We start from the raw sequence: 13,572 nt of genomic DNA, 5'->3' as shown, positions 1-13,572 counted from the left end.
CTTTGTTATTTTCAACCGGAAGACGTAAAATCCAAGCAAGATATCGATGCCATGGTGTTATTGGTGGCCGGTTCACCACTCAGATGGCGAAGCATTTCTAACCGCACAACTAGGCTCGCTTGCATCCGACTGGATGAATGCGCGGATCTCGTTAATTTGATCTGTTTGAAACAATATTCGTCTTCGTGCCGAACCAGAAGGGGCAGTCCGTCATCCGCTGCTCCGTATCATCTTGTTGGAAGAAATATGTAACATTTCAATAGCTACGGTAAACACATGTAGGCGTCTACAATTCTTGCCCTATAGCTTTTTTGGAAATTTTCCAACAAATCTCTGCCGCTTTGCCCATTGTTTTGATCCTCCATATGCGCACCTCTGTAAAAATTGTTTGAGGGGTCAGTTATCATGTTGTCAAAGTCTTCGCCGGAACTCGGGTGGCCAATGAGAAGGCTATTGAGGATCGAAAGCCCTTTTTATCGAGTATCAATCATGCCAAGCGCATCAACCCCAATCACAATTGTGATGTCTTCTTGCCAGCGAGCAAGCTACTTCGGATCCTTGCAGTGGTGTAAAGACGGCCGGGGAGGGGTTGGGTAGTTAGGGTTCGAATTCCAAACCCTTTTCCTTTCTTTTTTTCCCCTTTTTTGCTTTTTATTTTGGGTGTCTCTGGGATTTGACGGGAGTAATATGCGAGGCGTCCTCTGCTCCGCCGCCCGAGTACATGGACTCGGTGCCCAATCCCGCAGTGTGCGTTCAACGTCATCTTCTCATCACTCCATGTCTCATTCCTAAACCCCCTCCCCCACAAGAAGTCGACACTACTAACATGAGGTCGACGGACTACCTAGTTAGGTAGCTTCCGGGGCGGGATACTTGTCTCCCCCGCTGGTTTGGGCGCGGCTGGTATGTACCATGCATATGGGCCGGCTGTCCCTCCTGGCTCTCGAGCATGGGTGAATGTGCTAGCAATCACGCTGGCATGGACGGTTAACGCGCTATTACGATGCAGGGAACGATAGGATAAGTGTCCTTGGACCTTTGAAAATCCCCGTCAACCTGTCAATACAACGCACGGGTTGTAGCTGAGACTGTTTGGAGCAGTCAGGAGTGACGACCTTGGCTCTGAGCGGCATTTCTCAACACAACTGCCCATGACACCTCACACTATAGTCATAGAAATCATTCTAGAAATTTTATGTCTCTTTTCCCCGAATCACAGCCTGAACCAGACCCTCCGACCTCAAGTGAGAGACACAGACCCTCGCCAAAATAGAGAGAGCTTCGTAATGTGGTGCCCAAGCTGCCCGAGTTGCCATGCGGTGGACACTAGAGGTGCCTGATGATCAATTCGCACGTATTCTTACTGGTCCAGCCGCAAGCCAGGGCATTCCTGGGCTTAACTACCGGCCTGGAGAGCTCAGATGTCGGAGAAGCTACTCCTCCACAGCCTCGGTTGCAGCCATCAATAATCTTCCGGTAAGCCACGTCACCATCCATAATAAGATGGCCCAGAGACATGGCCCAGCTAGTCGCATTGCTGGGATGGATGGACCCGAGACCCATGTATGCATGCGTGATCCGAGGGTTTGGCTCCCGGCGTCATGCTTTTACAGGCCTAGACTTTGTTTTGAATCGTTGGCGCCACCCATAAGGCTCTGTACACAGTGTAAATTGCCGTCAGACATGAGCGAGATTGATCAATTGATGGCTCGATGCCCTGTGGCGCATGACCCCGCACCTGGGATTGGATTCTGTTGCCGTCATTGTTTGCTTGCTCACGGCGTTTATCTTCCGGTTGTATCGTGTACATCGGGCCGCACGGCGTACGGATGTATGGTGCCTAATTGTGCCACCCGGCGTCTTGCTTGTCATGTTGGATTTGCCACAAGACACTCGCTTTATGACATCACTAACCCCAAATAGGGAAAAGGAAACACATCAAACCGACTATCCTAATACATGTAAGCGCATATTGACCAGTAGCACAATCTGTTTTCTAGAGCTGAAAAGACCAAGACTAGAAGTTGTCGTTGATGCTAAAGTTCACATGGACATTCATCTCATTAAACGCGCAAGTTAGTGGATGGAGCAACAACTTTCGTCTAAGAAAGTCACGCGGGATATTGCAGATGGATTTGTGTCTCTTTAGCGGGCTTGTAAAACAGACAAAATGCTGTTCATCATTTATGACTCCACGGTCACAGTATAGAAGAGAATATTCGTGTCAGGATGTGTCACACGGTTACGCGAGGGCTATAATCACGGGACCTAGGGCATAAGGCTCTCACCGACTTGTTGTATATGAAGCTATTTGGTCTATCCAGGCCCTTGAGGAAAATCAAAGACCTCCAATACCAAAGACTGTTCTTACAGCTGAATTGAGTTATTAATCCAAGCCCTCACTGAGTACTAGTCACAGGGTGCTATGTCTCCCTATGGAAGAAATGTAGACTGCAAACGTTGCTTGGCCTTGAATTTTTTCTAGAGAAGAGGAGGAGGAATGAATCATCTCCTTCTGAGTAAAACAGTCAAAGATGGGGACACGCGTGGTCTTTTCGAGATTGCTTCATATCTTTATTCCCCTCAAGTCGCTGGTAGTTTTTCAAGTGCGATTCCATGGTTATGAGGGAAGCTTGAGTCTCAGGCCATCACATGAAAAGCTTTTTGCGTCGAAAGGTACGGGTTACATCCTGGACATTTCAAGATTTGCAGATATATATATTTCATTCCTTGGGTAACTCTTGGTGCCATGAGCCGAGTGTATTGTGCAACAGAAACGGGGAAGAAGCAAGAGACACAAGACCTGGAGAATAGATGTCGAGCTGGTGCGTGGTACAGTCGTTTGAATCTAATCAGAAAGTCATGCCAGGGTCAGCCAGCCATGAAACTTTGACTTGGCGGCCTGAAGACGAGACAGGCCAGGCTCAAAGACCCGTCGTTGTAACATGCGCAAACGCCACTCATCGACTCTTGGTTAATGAATCGTCAACGGTGCCAGTTTTGCCCATGTGGCCGTCCTGTCGTACTCGTGTTGGCCATCTGTAAAGTACCTGACTGCCGCGTCAATAAAAATGTTGCCCGGTCCAGTGTCAAAGTCGAAAAAGTCGGGGTTCGGCTTGCCGTCCCCGTCCGGCGGGATGAAGCAGACATTGGCAATGCCGCCAATGTTTTGGCACCCTCTAAGTTTGGTCGGGTGATGCAAGACAAGCGAGTCAAAAAAGGCAATGAGAGGAGCTCCTTGGCGGCCGGCGGCTTGGTCCGAGACGCGGAAGTATGTGACCGTCGTGATACCCGTCATGGACGCCAAGAAGCAACCTTCGGCCATGGTAAGAGCAGATCTGACCCGTCCCTCTTCCGGCATGCTTAGGAGCCAAATGGTTCGGCCGTGAGACCCAATGACATCAATTGAGGAGAGTGGAACATGATGTCTCTGAGAGAAGATCTTGACGGCTTGCGCAAACTCCTTGCCCAAATAACGTTGACTTCCGAAAGCTCTTCTGGCGATGTCGTTTTGTGAAGGATCATGTCCATGACGCGTTTCTTAATGGTTGGCTCCAGCGGCACTTCATCGTACTTGAGCAGCTCAAAATGCATCGGCGCATCGGGTGTTGCTTGCTTGAATCGGCACAAGGCGCAGTCGATTCCATGAATGGAGGTGCCAGAGTTGAGGCCCAACACAACAAGGTATAATGGTGAGGATTGAGAGCCTATGGCTCCGTCGTGAACTGAACCCATATTGTCTCTCCATGTTTCGCTCATTGGTTTTGCCTTGGAACCACCAATAGCTTATAGGAGAGAGTATTTATACAAAAGACATGGCATTCTAGGCTACATATCACCAACACACCGTTTCTCCGTATAACCGTCTGGTGAACGATGAACGGGTGGATGACGGGCCGTACGACACGATCGATGCAGCTTCTCGCCGTGAATGGCACAGACCCAGTCCTCTCCAGATAGATGTATATCCTGCGGCCGATTCCCTGATGCTCACCCATGACAAACCTCGGCCACAAGCAAGTATAAATGAACCGAGACGATCCTTCAAACAATCACGCCATCCGTGTAGCAAGCATCTGGTCCATCCCCGGCGTGACTGAATCGCGTGGCCCTATACTGTCTCTTGGTTTACGGCAACATGGCTTTGCTACAAATCTGGCAATACATGCCTGGAAAGGTGTTGCTCTTCCTCGTCAATTTGGTGTCTGCGGTTGCCTTGATATTTGAAGGTACCGAGCCATTCGGACTTGACTTGTATTTTCACATTCAGACCGCAGCTGACACGTCTTGTAACAGGCTTCAACCAAGGCGTGTATGGCACTGTTAGCAGCACACCTGGCTTCATCAAAATGGCCCAAATCGGTCACGATGATGTTGCTACCGACAGCATCAAACAAGGTGGCCTTGCCACTGCGTACTACTTTGGCGGCATGTGGGGATGCTTTATCGGAGGCAAGTGTACATCAGAATGAAGACGTTCAGATTGTAAATGTCGAGTACTTAAGTAACTAACATATGCCCGTAAACAGGATGGGTGGGCGACAAGTTCGGCCGCAAAAAAGGGACGTGGTTTGGCATCGTCGGCGCTGCTCTCCAAGCCGCCAGCCAGAATTCCAACATGTTCCTCTGCGCTCGCGTCATTGTGGGCATCGGCATCGGCTTCATGAATGCCATTATTCTGCCTTGGGTCAGTGAACTGTCTCAGTCACACGACCGTGGCTCCAGCTTTTCGCTCGTCTTCGTCGCCAATTTTCTCGGCATCACCATCGCCTACTGGATAAATTTCGGGGTTCGCAAATCTGACGAGTCCTTTCAATGGCGATTCCCGCTTGCGTGGATGATCATCCCTCTCGTTGTTGTTGACATGGCAATTCCCTTCTTGCCAGAGTCACCCCGGTAGGTGCTGTCTTCAAGTTCGGTACCGTCCAATGCCTAACTGTGTCCCAGATGGCTTATAGCAAATGGCAAACGAACGGAGGCCATTAGCATTCTCTGTAAACTTCGGGGTCTGTCTTCCGACGACTCCCAAATTATTGCCGAAGTCGAGCAGCTAGACGCCATTGTCGAAGCCACCCATGACAAACGAAACGACCTTCTCAATATTATTTGGGCGGCCGCCATTCAGCTAAACTCCATTTGGGCAGACGTGCAGTCATGGGCTTTGCACTGCAATGGATTCAACAATGGACAGGCATCTTGGCCATTGTCTCATGGGCCGGCAAGCTCTTCAGCCTGGTGGGCTTCGACTCGTACAAGTCGCTCTGGCTCGCAGGACTTGTCAACTCCCTGGGCGTGCCGGGAACTGCAGCTGCGGCACTCGTAATCGATCGAATGGGCCGCGTCAAGTCGTTGTTGGTTTCGTTTGTCATTCAAGGCGTCTCGCTCTTTGTTGTGGCCGCTCTCATCAAAACATGGGAGGACCGTGCCGCAACTGATCCAGACTTGTCAGCAAATCATGGCACAGGAGCAGCCTCTTTTATTTTCGTCTACCTCTGATGAGCTGCCAATCCTCCTCGACGCAGAGGTAATCGATTGTTAGACGGCTAATCGTGGACGAGGTTCTTTTGCATGTTTGATATTGTACCCTCGTGGATCTACGGTCTTGAGATCTGGCCACAGGAAATCCGTGCCAAGGGGTATATGTTCACTATTTTCGGGTGGGCTACCGGCTGCGGTATGACCCAATCCGTTATTCCCATTCTACTTGACAAACTGGGATGGGCGACCTACGTGTTTTTCGGCGCCTTGAATATAGTAGCCTTCCCTATTGTATGGCTTACTTATCTCGAGGTTGCCGGTAGGTCATTGGAGGAAGTGTCGTTGCTCTTCACGAGTGACAGCATCTTCGTGAGCAAGAATATGGACGACTACGAGCGCCGGATGCATCAAGCAGACGGAAATGTCGCCATTGCCGTCCGCCCCCTTCTTGACGAAGTGGATGGAGAGTCTTCACCTGTCCTATCGATTGAGACCGCTGAGAAGGGTTCTGGGGAGAAGGCTCATGGGCAATCAGTTGTATCGTAGAACGTGTTCCGTAGTAATGCACAGCGAGTTGTCATGGTGCACACGTCGTCTGGCATGCTCTGCCGTGGAGTAGCCTGGGATCGCTACGGGGCATATCTATCGTAGGGCGTCGTATTCTCAAGTTGGGCAGAAGTTTTGATAGTATCGGCGGAACGCTCCTCTCCGCGTGGTGCAGTGGTCTTTTCCCGGCACTTTCTCCGCACAGAAATGCCATTTGCGTAGGGATTTGTGTGTAGAATTTGCATATATATTACGTTATCAATATCAGTCGCTGTAGTCTTTAGTTTGGCCACGCATGTGTAACCACATCCTATCCTGCTGACAGTGAACATACCTCTTCCATGCAATCAACCCATATTGCATATTGGGCCGCAACACCCTCTGTTGTATGAACGCCCAAGCATGTACAGTATATGAGGTACTTACGTGTACGCAAGAAGCAGAAAGGACAGTCTTGAATGGCCGTCGAGAGATTTCGTCTTACCCCTTATCAGCGTGTTGCCTCGTCCTTTCGCAATTCTTTTCACCACTAGCAAATTGATCACACCCAAGTGAAATCTGATTCTCATAGCATGCCGAAGCAAGGAGGCGACAGTCGTCTGGCAGTCATATCACCACAGTTCCGGACCAGATTCAGACATATATTTGGTCCTTCAAGCCCTCTGCCGAGCCAAACGGCTACCCAAGTTTCCAGCAACGGCCAAACGCACGATGATAACGTTTAATCCCACGGGCCTACGAATATCTCGAAACCCATGACAGGGCCGGATGCGACCGGTGGCACATCTATTGCGGACGGTGAACAAGACGCTACCGGGAGCGACGAAGTCGTTCAGTCGGTTCCCAAGTCCGAGTCGACACTCTGGCAGAGGCGCTCGAGAAAACAGATGACAAGGCGAAGGCCTGCATTCATAAATACTTCTGTCGTGCAGATGTCATGATTCAGATCATTGAATTAATTGGTATCGTACGAGAGAGGGAAGCAAAACTTTGAGACAAAACACACAAGATTAAGATTGGGGATCGGGAAATTATATGGAGAGACTATGCAAATCGGGTCGTTTCCTGGATGAGTGACATCGGCAACATCGCTGTTCAGTTTGGCCCATCGGGTCCTGCAGCTGTCTGGTCGGGCCTTAAAGTTCTTCTCAAGGTATTTTTTTCTGTGATTGCTTCGTTCATCGATGCATAAGGGCCAAAACAGTACTTGAGGCCCATGTAAAACAATACAAGAATCCCACTGCCCTCTTGGGGTGCGCGGAGAAAGTTTTGCGTTTGGCTCGGCGTGGTAGAATTCACCAAGCCATTTACATCGCAGGAGCTACTAACACAAATTTCAAGTCATTGGAATGCTTACGCAAAGCACTAGTCAACGCATATCAACCATGTCTTAGCCTTGTAGCACTTACAGCTCATCGCCTCCCCGGCATTGGCACTGCCGTCGCAGGAGCTGTGTTAAGCGGCTTCCTAAGGTGTGTTAAGGTTTGCATCAAGCATGGTGCAAATGTCAATGCTCGTTTTAAGGGTTGGTATGGTAGCGTGCTGGCTTCTGCTCTTTTGAGTTTCTGTGGCGTGAACGTGATAAAATTTCTTAACTACGAGGTAAAGACAGACCCTCAGAAGATGATGTGTATTTGGCTATATAGAAGTAGAGACGACAGCCATATCGAACTATTAGATTCCTTTGAAAGGGCTGAAAAGGCAGATTATTTGATTGGCGGGCAATATCTTTCTCCCCAAGATTCGGTGAATATCGGGTATGTCCAAAAAAAGCAGAGCGTAACCAAGGATAAATAGCAATAGAATACGTAAATGGGGATTGTCGTATTTTCCATGAAAGGACAGAGTCAGATAGTCTTAATAATAGTAAGAAAACGGTCAAGAGACTATGAGAGCATAAATAGCGAGTTATACGCCCAAGACTAGACTCTTTTCACGTAACTACGCCTGATGTATGGTGCAAAAAGAGAACTGAGACACGAGTCTGTTGGATTTATTGACCATGATTCAATATCACGTCCAGGGCTAGGCCTGCGCCTTACTAGACTTCTTAAGCGACATCTCTACATTGTAGGGCAACGCACTACTCCCACCTGAAGTTCCTGTGTACTCTGCTGTGATTTCTAAAAAACAATGTCCAAGACACTGTTATTTACCATCACCGAATACGCGTTCTCGGGAGATAATCCAAGTAAACCACTAATGTTTGCACAAATCAAGCTAGATCAGGGTTTTGAAGACTCGTCCAACATTTTTAGACTTTCCTCTTTGAACGTCATAAAACAAATGATGAATTTTTCTCTGAAGTCCTGCCGTAGGCCTTACTATCAACGAGGTGAAAGCCGCCGACGGAATCAGGCAAGGGATATTTGAGTATAGAGCTACCGGGTTTCGCAGATCTGTGATAAGACACGTCGACGTGCTAGGATTGGGGCTGCAGCGGCTAGGAATGTGGGAATATCCGTCAGAGCATCAATGTTGACATTAAATAGGCTTTGTTTCAACTTGACTATTCCTGTAATATTTCGTAGCATATAAAGCCTTCATGTCAAACTTATTATTAAGTTTTAATTCCTTCCGGCCTATTTAAATATTCGTGCAGCCCTACATCAAGTAAGGCCCAGTTAAAAAAATGATATGAATAGCCGTACCGAAGCCAGAGAATCGCAACTTACAACGTAATAAACCATAAACAAAAATAGCTATCCGTTAAAAGATGAACACTGTCTGTTAGTTTCGCCTTATCCCGGAGGTTCATATCGTCCTTATACTCCTATACCTCTAGGGTACCCCTATTATGTAAGCAGGGCCTTTCATATCATAGATTAGGACCTATACAGCTAATAATAAAGTTATTAGGACTTAAACCACGGCCAGGCTAGGACCGATGTCTCATATGTACGGAAAGGTAAAAAGCCATAGGCCACATAACGAATTAGTATGCTCCTCTGATCGTTTCTTCACCATTCGTGGAATTACTATGTTACTTGTTGAATGACATTGCGCTGAAGCTAAAACAACTTCTCTAGGCCTCAGCAACTAGCTTCAACAAGTGTAGGCGACAAAGAAAGCGGCTCTCGCAGGCTTTGACTGTAAAGACTACGACAGCTTAACGGATAGTATAGATGGGAAACATTCGTTTAAAACATAGGAGCAATCTAGAAGAAATCGCCGATAGCCACCAAACCATGGAACATGTGGATTTAGTATTAAAGAGTTACGTTCAAGTGCGAACGAGACTGGATTTAGGCTCGATGCTAGTTTGTTGTTTAATGCTTTGACCTGTGGCGTATCGCTTTGAGATGAATTGCTTTGCTATAAACTCGTGCGGGGATATTAGCCGATAGCAAAGATATAGTCTCATGAGAATCAATTTTAAATATCAAAGCATATGATATGGTAGCTTTTGGGTTACGATCCGCTACACGATTCTGCTGCAGACAAAAAAGGTTAGGCTAACAATCTCAATTCTAGCCATTATCACGGCATTTATATCTACTTCAAGGGCTACTCGTGCTGGACCGCAACGGTGGCTGAGGAGATACACTTGGTCCAGGGTTTATAGGGGATCACCTGTTTCCTCTGGCGATTTTATTTTTCATCTGAAGTTGGGGATTGCTGTTCTTTCACAACGCAACATTCCTTACAGGTCTCGTCGTCATTGCTTCCTGCCTTCATCTACTGGAAAGAAAGGGACGTGCCGCCGGCTCAGCACGCAAATATAATTTTGCATAAACATTCATTCAGCTCTAAAATTGCGGCGACAAGCGTCCATGGCAAAAAGTCGACAACATTCGACAACAAAATCGCACAGCTGTTCAAGTGATGCATTTTTGGAGCATACTCAACTGACCCATACTGTGTCTCGAGAACACGCCCAACATCATGGCCCAGGGGCAAACTGGACTCAGTCGATTAATTGTGCCAGACATGCGGAACGAGGCGTCACATAACCTGGCAGAAGGTCGGGCAGATAACCTGACATCACACTAGCTCCACTTTTAGTACCCACCTAATATTAGCTCCACCTGGGTTAGGGTTAGTGGCCAGGTTCAAGGTTAAGGTTAAGGTTAGGAATCAAGATTAGCTACTCCGTACAACCCTTCCCAACCTACACGTGGACTACCAACTCCAGGTCGAGAGGCGCGATGTAAATTTTGGGGAGTACCGCCGCCTATCCTTCCCCGCCCAAGAGATAACAGCAACAAGAATAATTCCCTGGATAAAATCCCCTCCTTGCCATTGCTTGCCTCAACCTTCCACACAACTGAAACTTGCTCGCTGATACTTTCCCCCCGTGGGGCCTCTAATATAGGAGGGCGGTCGAAAAAAAAAAACCCCGGCAGGAATTCGACTATCGTGGCCATCACAACGTCTTGAGAGCCTAGTGAAGACTCTATTTAAGACCCTTTGTGTATTATTATGCTAAATTTTCATCAAGTATAATAGACGGGTGTTGCCAACCACTTTTAATAGTAGGAACATTATTCTAATTCTCCTAGTAGGCCGGGACTTCCTTATCGGAGCCACACTCTACACTCACAGTCACTTTCCCCTTATTGTTTGCTACTATATTGCCATTTACAAGTCGCAGAGGATCACTGAAGATGTTATTGTTACCAAACACGTCTCTCCTGCCAGGACTTTCACACTATGGTTTCAGTTACGTAGCTGTGTATCGCATGTAAACGCTCGAGGGCCTAAAGCTTAATGCGCCATTCAATCGTAGTCACCTGTTTTATAACTCCCCCTAGTAGTATAAAGATAAAGCCAAGGGACTAAGAGCAAGTATCTCGGTGCGTAAGCGACGTAATTAAAGCCATGCTAATTTCTTGGCCCGCGGACTCTCGGTCTTCGGCTCATTCTACCCCTTAAAACTCATAGCTCTAGAATACAAGAAGTGGCGTAGTATTTTATTAATCTAAATAATCAATGCACAATCGTACAATCCCAAGCTATTGGGAGAGCGGACAAAGGTGAGATATAACCACACCCAGTATATATGTGAAGCTGTAAATGGGCTGACCTACTCGCCAAGCCTCGTAAGGCCTCGTATAACCTGCCTCTAGCGCCGCCAACAAACTAACATAGTGCCTGGTGTCGCCCGAGTAATACTATTCTAAGGTTGGCGTGGACTGAAAAGTTGAAAAAAAAAATTTCTTATTACTGAAGACCATATAGTATTAATGCTGTTTGATATAACTACAAATTAGTATAAATCGTAGTCGCAATGCCGTCTTCACATTGTCCACCCAACTCGCTTGCACCTAACCCAACTTGAGATCATTTTGATAACAGTAGTCTACTTGGCTTCTTTACTTATTCTAATACAATGCATTTCACTGCACTTACGATCAAGGCTGCGGTTGCTCTCGCTGCACCGGCAACGGCCATCTCCATGGAGAAGCGCCAAGGCCAAAGTTGGGACAAGGCAGCTCTTGCCGAGACTGAGAGGCTTTGCTTCCACAGCTCGCTTGACGAGTTTGCCACGGCGAAAAACTCGTCAGATCGCAATCCCAACTTCGACTGGTCCACCGACGGTTGTACGGCTGCTCCGAATAATCCAACAGGCCAAGCTGACTTCTTTCCCTCGTGTGAGCGTCACGATTTCTGCTACCATACCTTTAAGAGACAAGGTCGTTTTTATTCAAAGACTAAGCAAAGGATCGACGACATATTTGAGAAAGAGTTAGTTGAATAGCTCCCAAGCCCAACGTATACAATCAGCTTGCATGGCGCTAAAGCAGTTTCCACCTAGTCTCCGAGATGCATGCCGCGGGAAAGGCTGGGATACGTGGCTCAAGGTCCTAAGTTATTTGAATTTTTGGTCCGCTATCGCTGGGGCTGGCACCGACTGTGATAATTCACCCCAAACCTACAGAGCGTTTGTCCACGAGTTTGGTCACTTGGAAACGGCACTGGATGTCACATCAGAAGGGAGCCTCATTGATGACTGCAGCGACTGGTATACATGGTATGGTACGGCCCGGTGGACATACGCCAAGGTTCGGTTTTGCTTTCCGCAAAGCGCGAATGGAACCAGCCTATCAGTATTTCAACAGAAGTCCATGTATTACTGGGGAGGGGCTTGGTATAGTGGACGCCCAAGTCCTGCGACAATTAACGGAACCTTGGGGAGTGCTGAGTTTGGTGTTTTGCATTTCAACGCAGAAAGCAATGGTGACTTTATGTCTATTAGCAAAGGTGCTCTGCCAAAGAGGCTACAACCCGGAGGATATAATGCTACGCTTACCTTTAACCAGGTCGGCCCATACTGGAAAAACGACGCGGGTATACTTGAAAGAGCTAGCTTCCCAATTTTGCTCTCTTACTAGATAACTTGACTAGCCAAGTTTAGTTACACGGTCTTGGGTTTTCTATAAGAGAATTATTAAAGCGAAGCTTTTTTCACAACCCGACCGCCCTACTACGGGGCCTGTTCCCGCTTCCAAGCTAATCACCACTATAAAGCCACCTTTAATCAAGTCACTCTTATAATGGGCTAGGGTAAGAGTTTGGTCTATTTAGCTATCTAGGCTATTTTTCCTACTCGTCTTCTAGCTCTAAATACATATAAAAGGAGATTTTTTAAATAATAAAGAAAGGAAATTATTAGTAGCTATCAGCAGCTGTTGGCTGTTTAGAGCTTAATTACTAAGGCTTTTTAATTGTGGCTAGCTGCTAGCAGCTGTTTCTATAATTTAGCAGTTGTGACTTCTATGACCCTGCCAGCTGAAATAATTCGTGGTTGAAATTAGCTGCTCAAATTATTATATTTCCGGCGTTTTTCGGCAGCTACCCCGGCCAGCGTATCGTAAGCTCGCACTTGGCCAACGGCTCATTTATGGCTATAATTTGCAAATCGTAAAATTAGCAGCTGTTAGTAGCTATTAGCGAGAAATCGGTCCGGCTACTTTTACTAGGGCTAGCTAGAGGCTCCTTTTCAACCAGGTTGCCAGCTTAGCCAGCAAAGGCTCTTATAATGGCTCGATTTATTTGGTTGTGCCTAGCTCTATCCAACGTCGACTAGCGCCTTTACAAATATCTTCGTATGCTAGTTATACGTGGCTACCATGAAAGCTCTGCAAGCTGGTGGGCTGCCCAGGATTTTTTCCTTTCTGGCACGGGCATTCGAAGTCAGGTGTGTGTACTGAGTCAAGTGTGTTCTCTCGCCTTTGCTAGGAGCGTCCATCTTGGCCGCTTCAGCCACTGCGTGGAATACCCATCGTTTCATTTCTGGTTTGCCACGAACCACCCTCTAAAGGGCCATGACGAGCATTTGAACACACGATTCTTAGTCTATTTAGTGGGTGCACGCTTGAACAACCATGTTTGAGAACAATGTAGCTTGCAGCGTACTATGCTTTGCGCGTCGTCGTTTAGTGGCATTCCCTGATGTCAGGGAAATTCAGAAATTATACGTCCCAGATGCTCAGGGTGCATGCGCTTGCTTTTTCTGTAGAACGGCTACGGAACTTGGCGCACAGGACGTGCTGACAGTCATCAGTATGCCAAGCTATGGACGGAGACGATGTGAAACCAATGACC

General features: G+C 47.5%; 5 protein-coding genes across 5 annotated transcripts; 3 read left to right on the top strand and 2 right to left on the bottom strand.

Moving 5' to 3' along the window:
- Positions 1-2,974: 2,974 nt before the first annotated feature.
- Positions 2,975-3,325, bottom strand: J3458_021357 (uncharacterized protein; the record flags this gene model as incomplete). Its single annotated transcript, XM_066122566.1, has 1 exon — positions 2,975-3,325. The coding sequence occupies one exon, from the start codon at positions 3,323-3,325 to the stop codon at positions 2,975-2,977; it is 351 nt and encodes a 116-aa protein (XP_065972324.1).
- Positions 3,326-3,363: 38 nt separating this feature from the next.
- Positions 3,364-3,735, bottom strand: J3458_021356 (uncharacterized protein; the record flags this gene model as incomplete). Its single annotated transcript, XM_007816863.2, has 1 exon — positions 3,364-3,735. One exon carries the CDS (start codon positions 3,733-3,735, stop codon positions 3,364-3,366), a length of 372 nt encoding a protein of 123 aa, XP_007815054.2.
- Positions 3,736-4,138: 403 nt separating this feature from the next.
- Positions 4,139-5,323, top strand: J3458_021355 (uncharacterized protein; the record flags this gene model as incomplete). The annotated part of the gene is given in 5 exon segments (XM_066122565.1): positions 4,139-4,229; positions 4,297-4,458; positions 4,475-4,504; positions 4,530-4,896; positions 4,948-5,323. The coding sequence occupies 5 exon segments, from the start codon at positions 4,139-4,141 to the stop codon at positions 5,321-5,323; spliced, it is 1,026 nt and encodes a 341-aa protein (XP_065972323.1).
- A 245-nt stretch (positions 5,324-5,568) lies between these two features.
- On the top strand, positions 5,569-6,024 carry J3458_021354 (uncharacterized protein; the record flags this gene model as incomplete). Its single annotated transcript, XM_007816864.2, has 1 exon — positions 5,569-6,024. The coding sequence occupies one exon, from the start codon at positions 5,569-5,571 to the stop codon at positions 6,022-6,024; it is 456 nt and encodes a 151-aa protein (XP_007815055.2).
- Positions 6,025-11,356: 5,332 nt separating this feature from the next.
- Positions 11,357-12,359, top strand: J3458_021353 (uncharacterized protein; the record flags this gene model as incomplete). The annotated part of the gene is made up of 2 exons (XM_007816865.2): positions 11,357-11,712; positions 11,783-12,359. The coding sequence occupies 2 exons, from the start codon at positions 11,357-11,359 to the stop codon at positions 12,357-12,359; spliced, it is 933 nt and encodes a 310-aa protein (XP_007815056.2).
- Positions 12,360-13,572: the final 1,213 nt, after the last annotated feature.

The sequence above is a fragment of the Metarhizium acridum genome (genome assembly GCF_019434415.1).
Source record: "Metarhizium acridum strain ARSEF 324 chromosome Unknown scaffold_579, whole genome shotgun sequence".
In the NCBI taxonomy this organism is placed as follows: Eukaryota; Fungi; Ascomycota; class Sordariomycetes; order Hypocreales; family Clavicipitaceae; genus Metarhizium; species Metarhizium acridum.
This window is presented reverse-complemented; position numbering and strand designations above follow the sequence as displayed.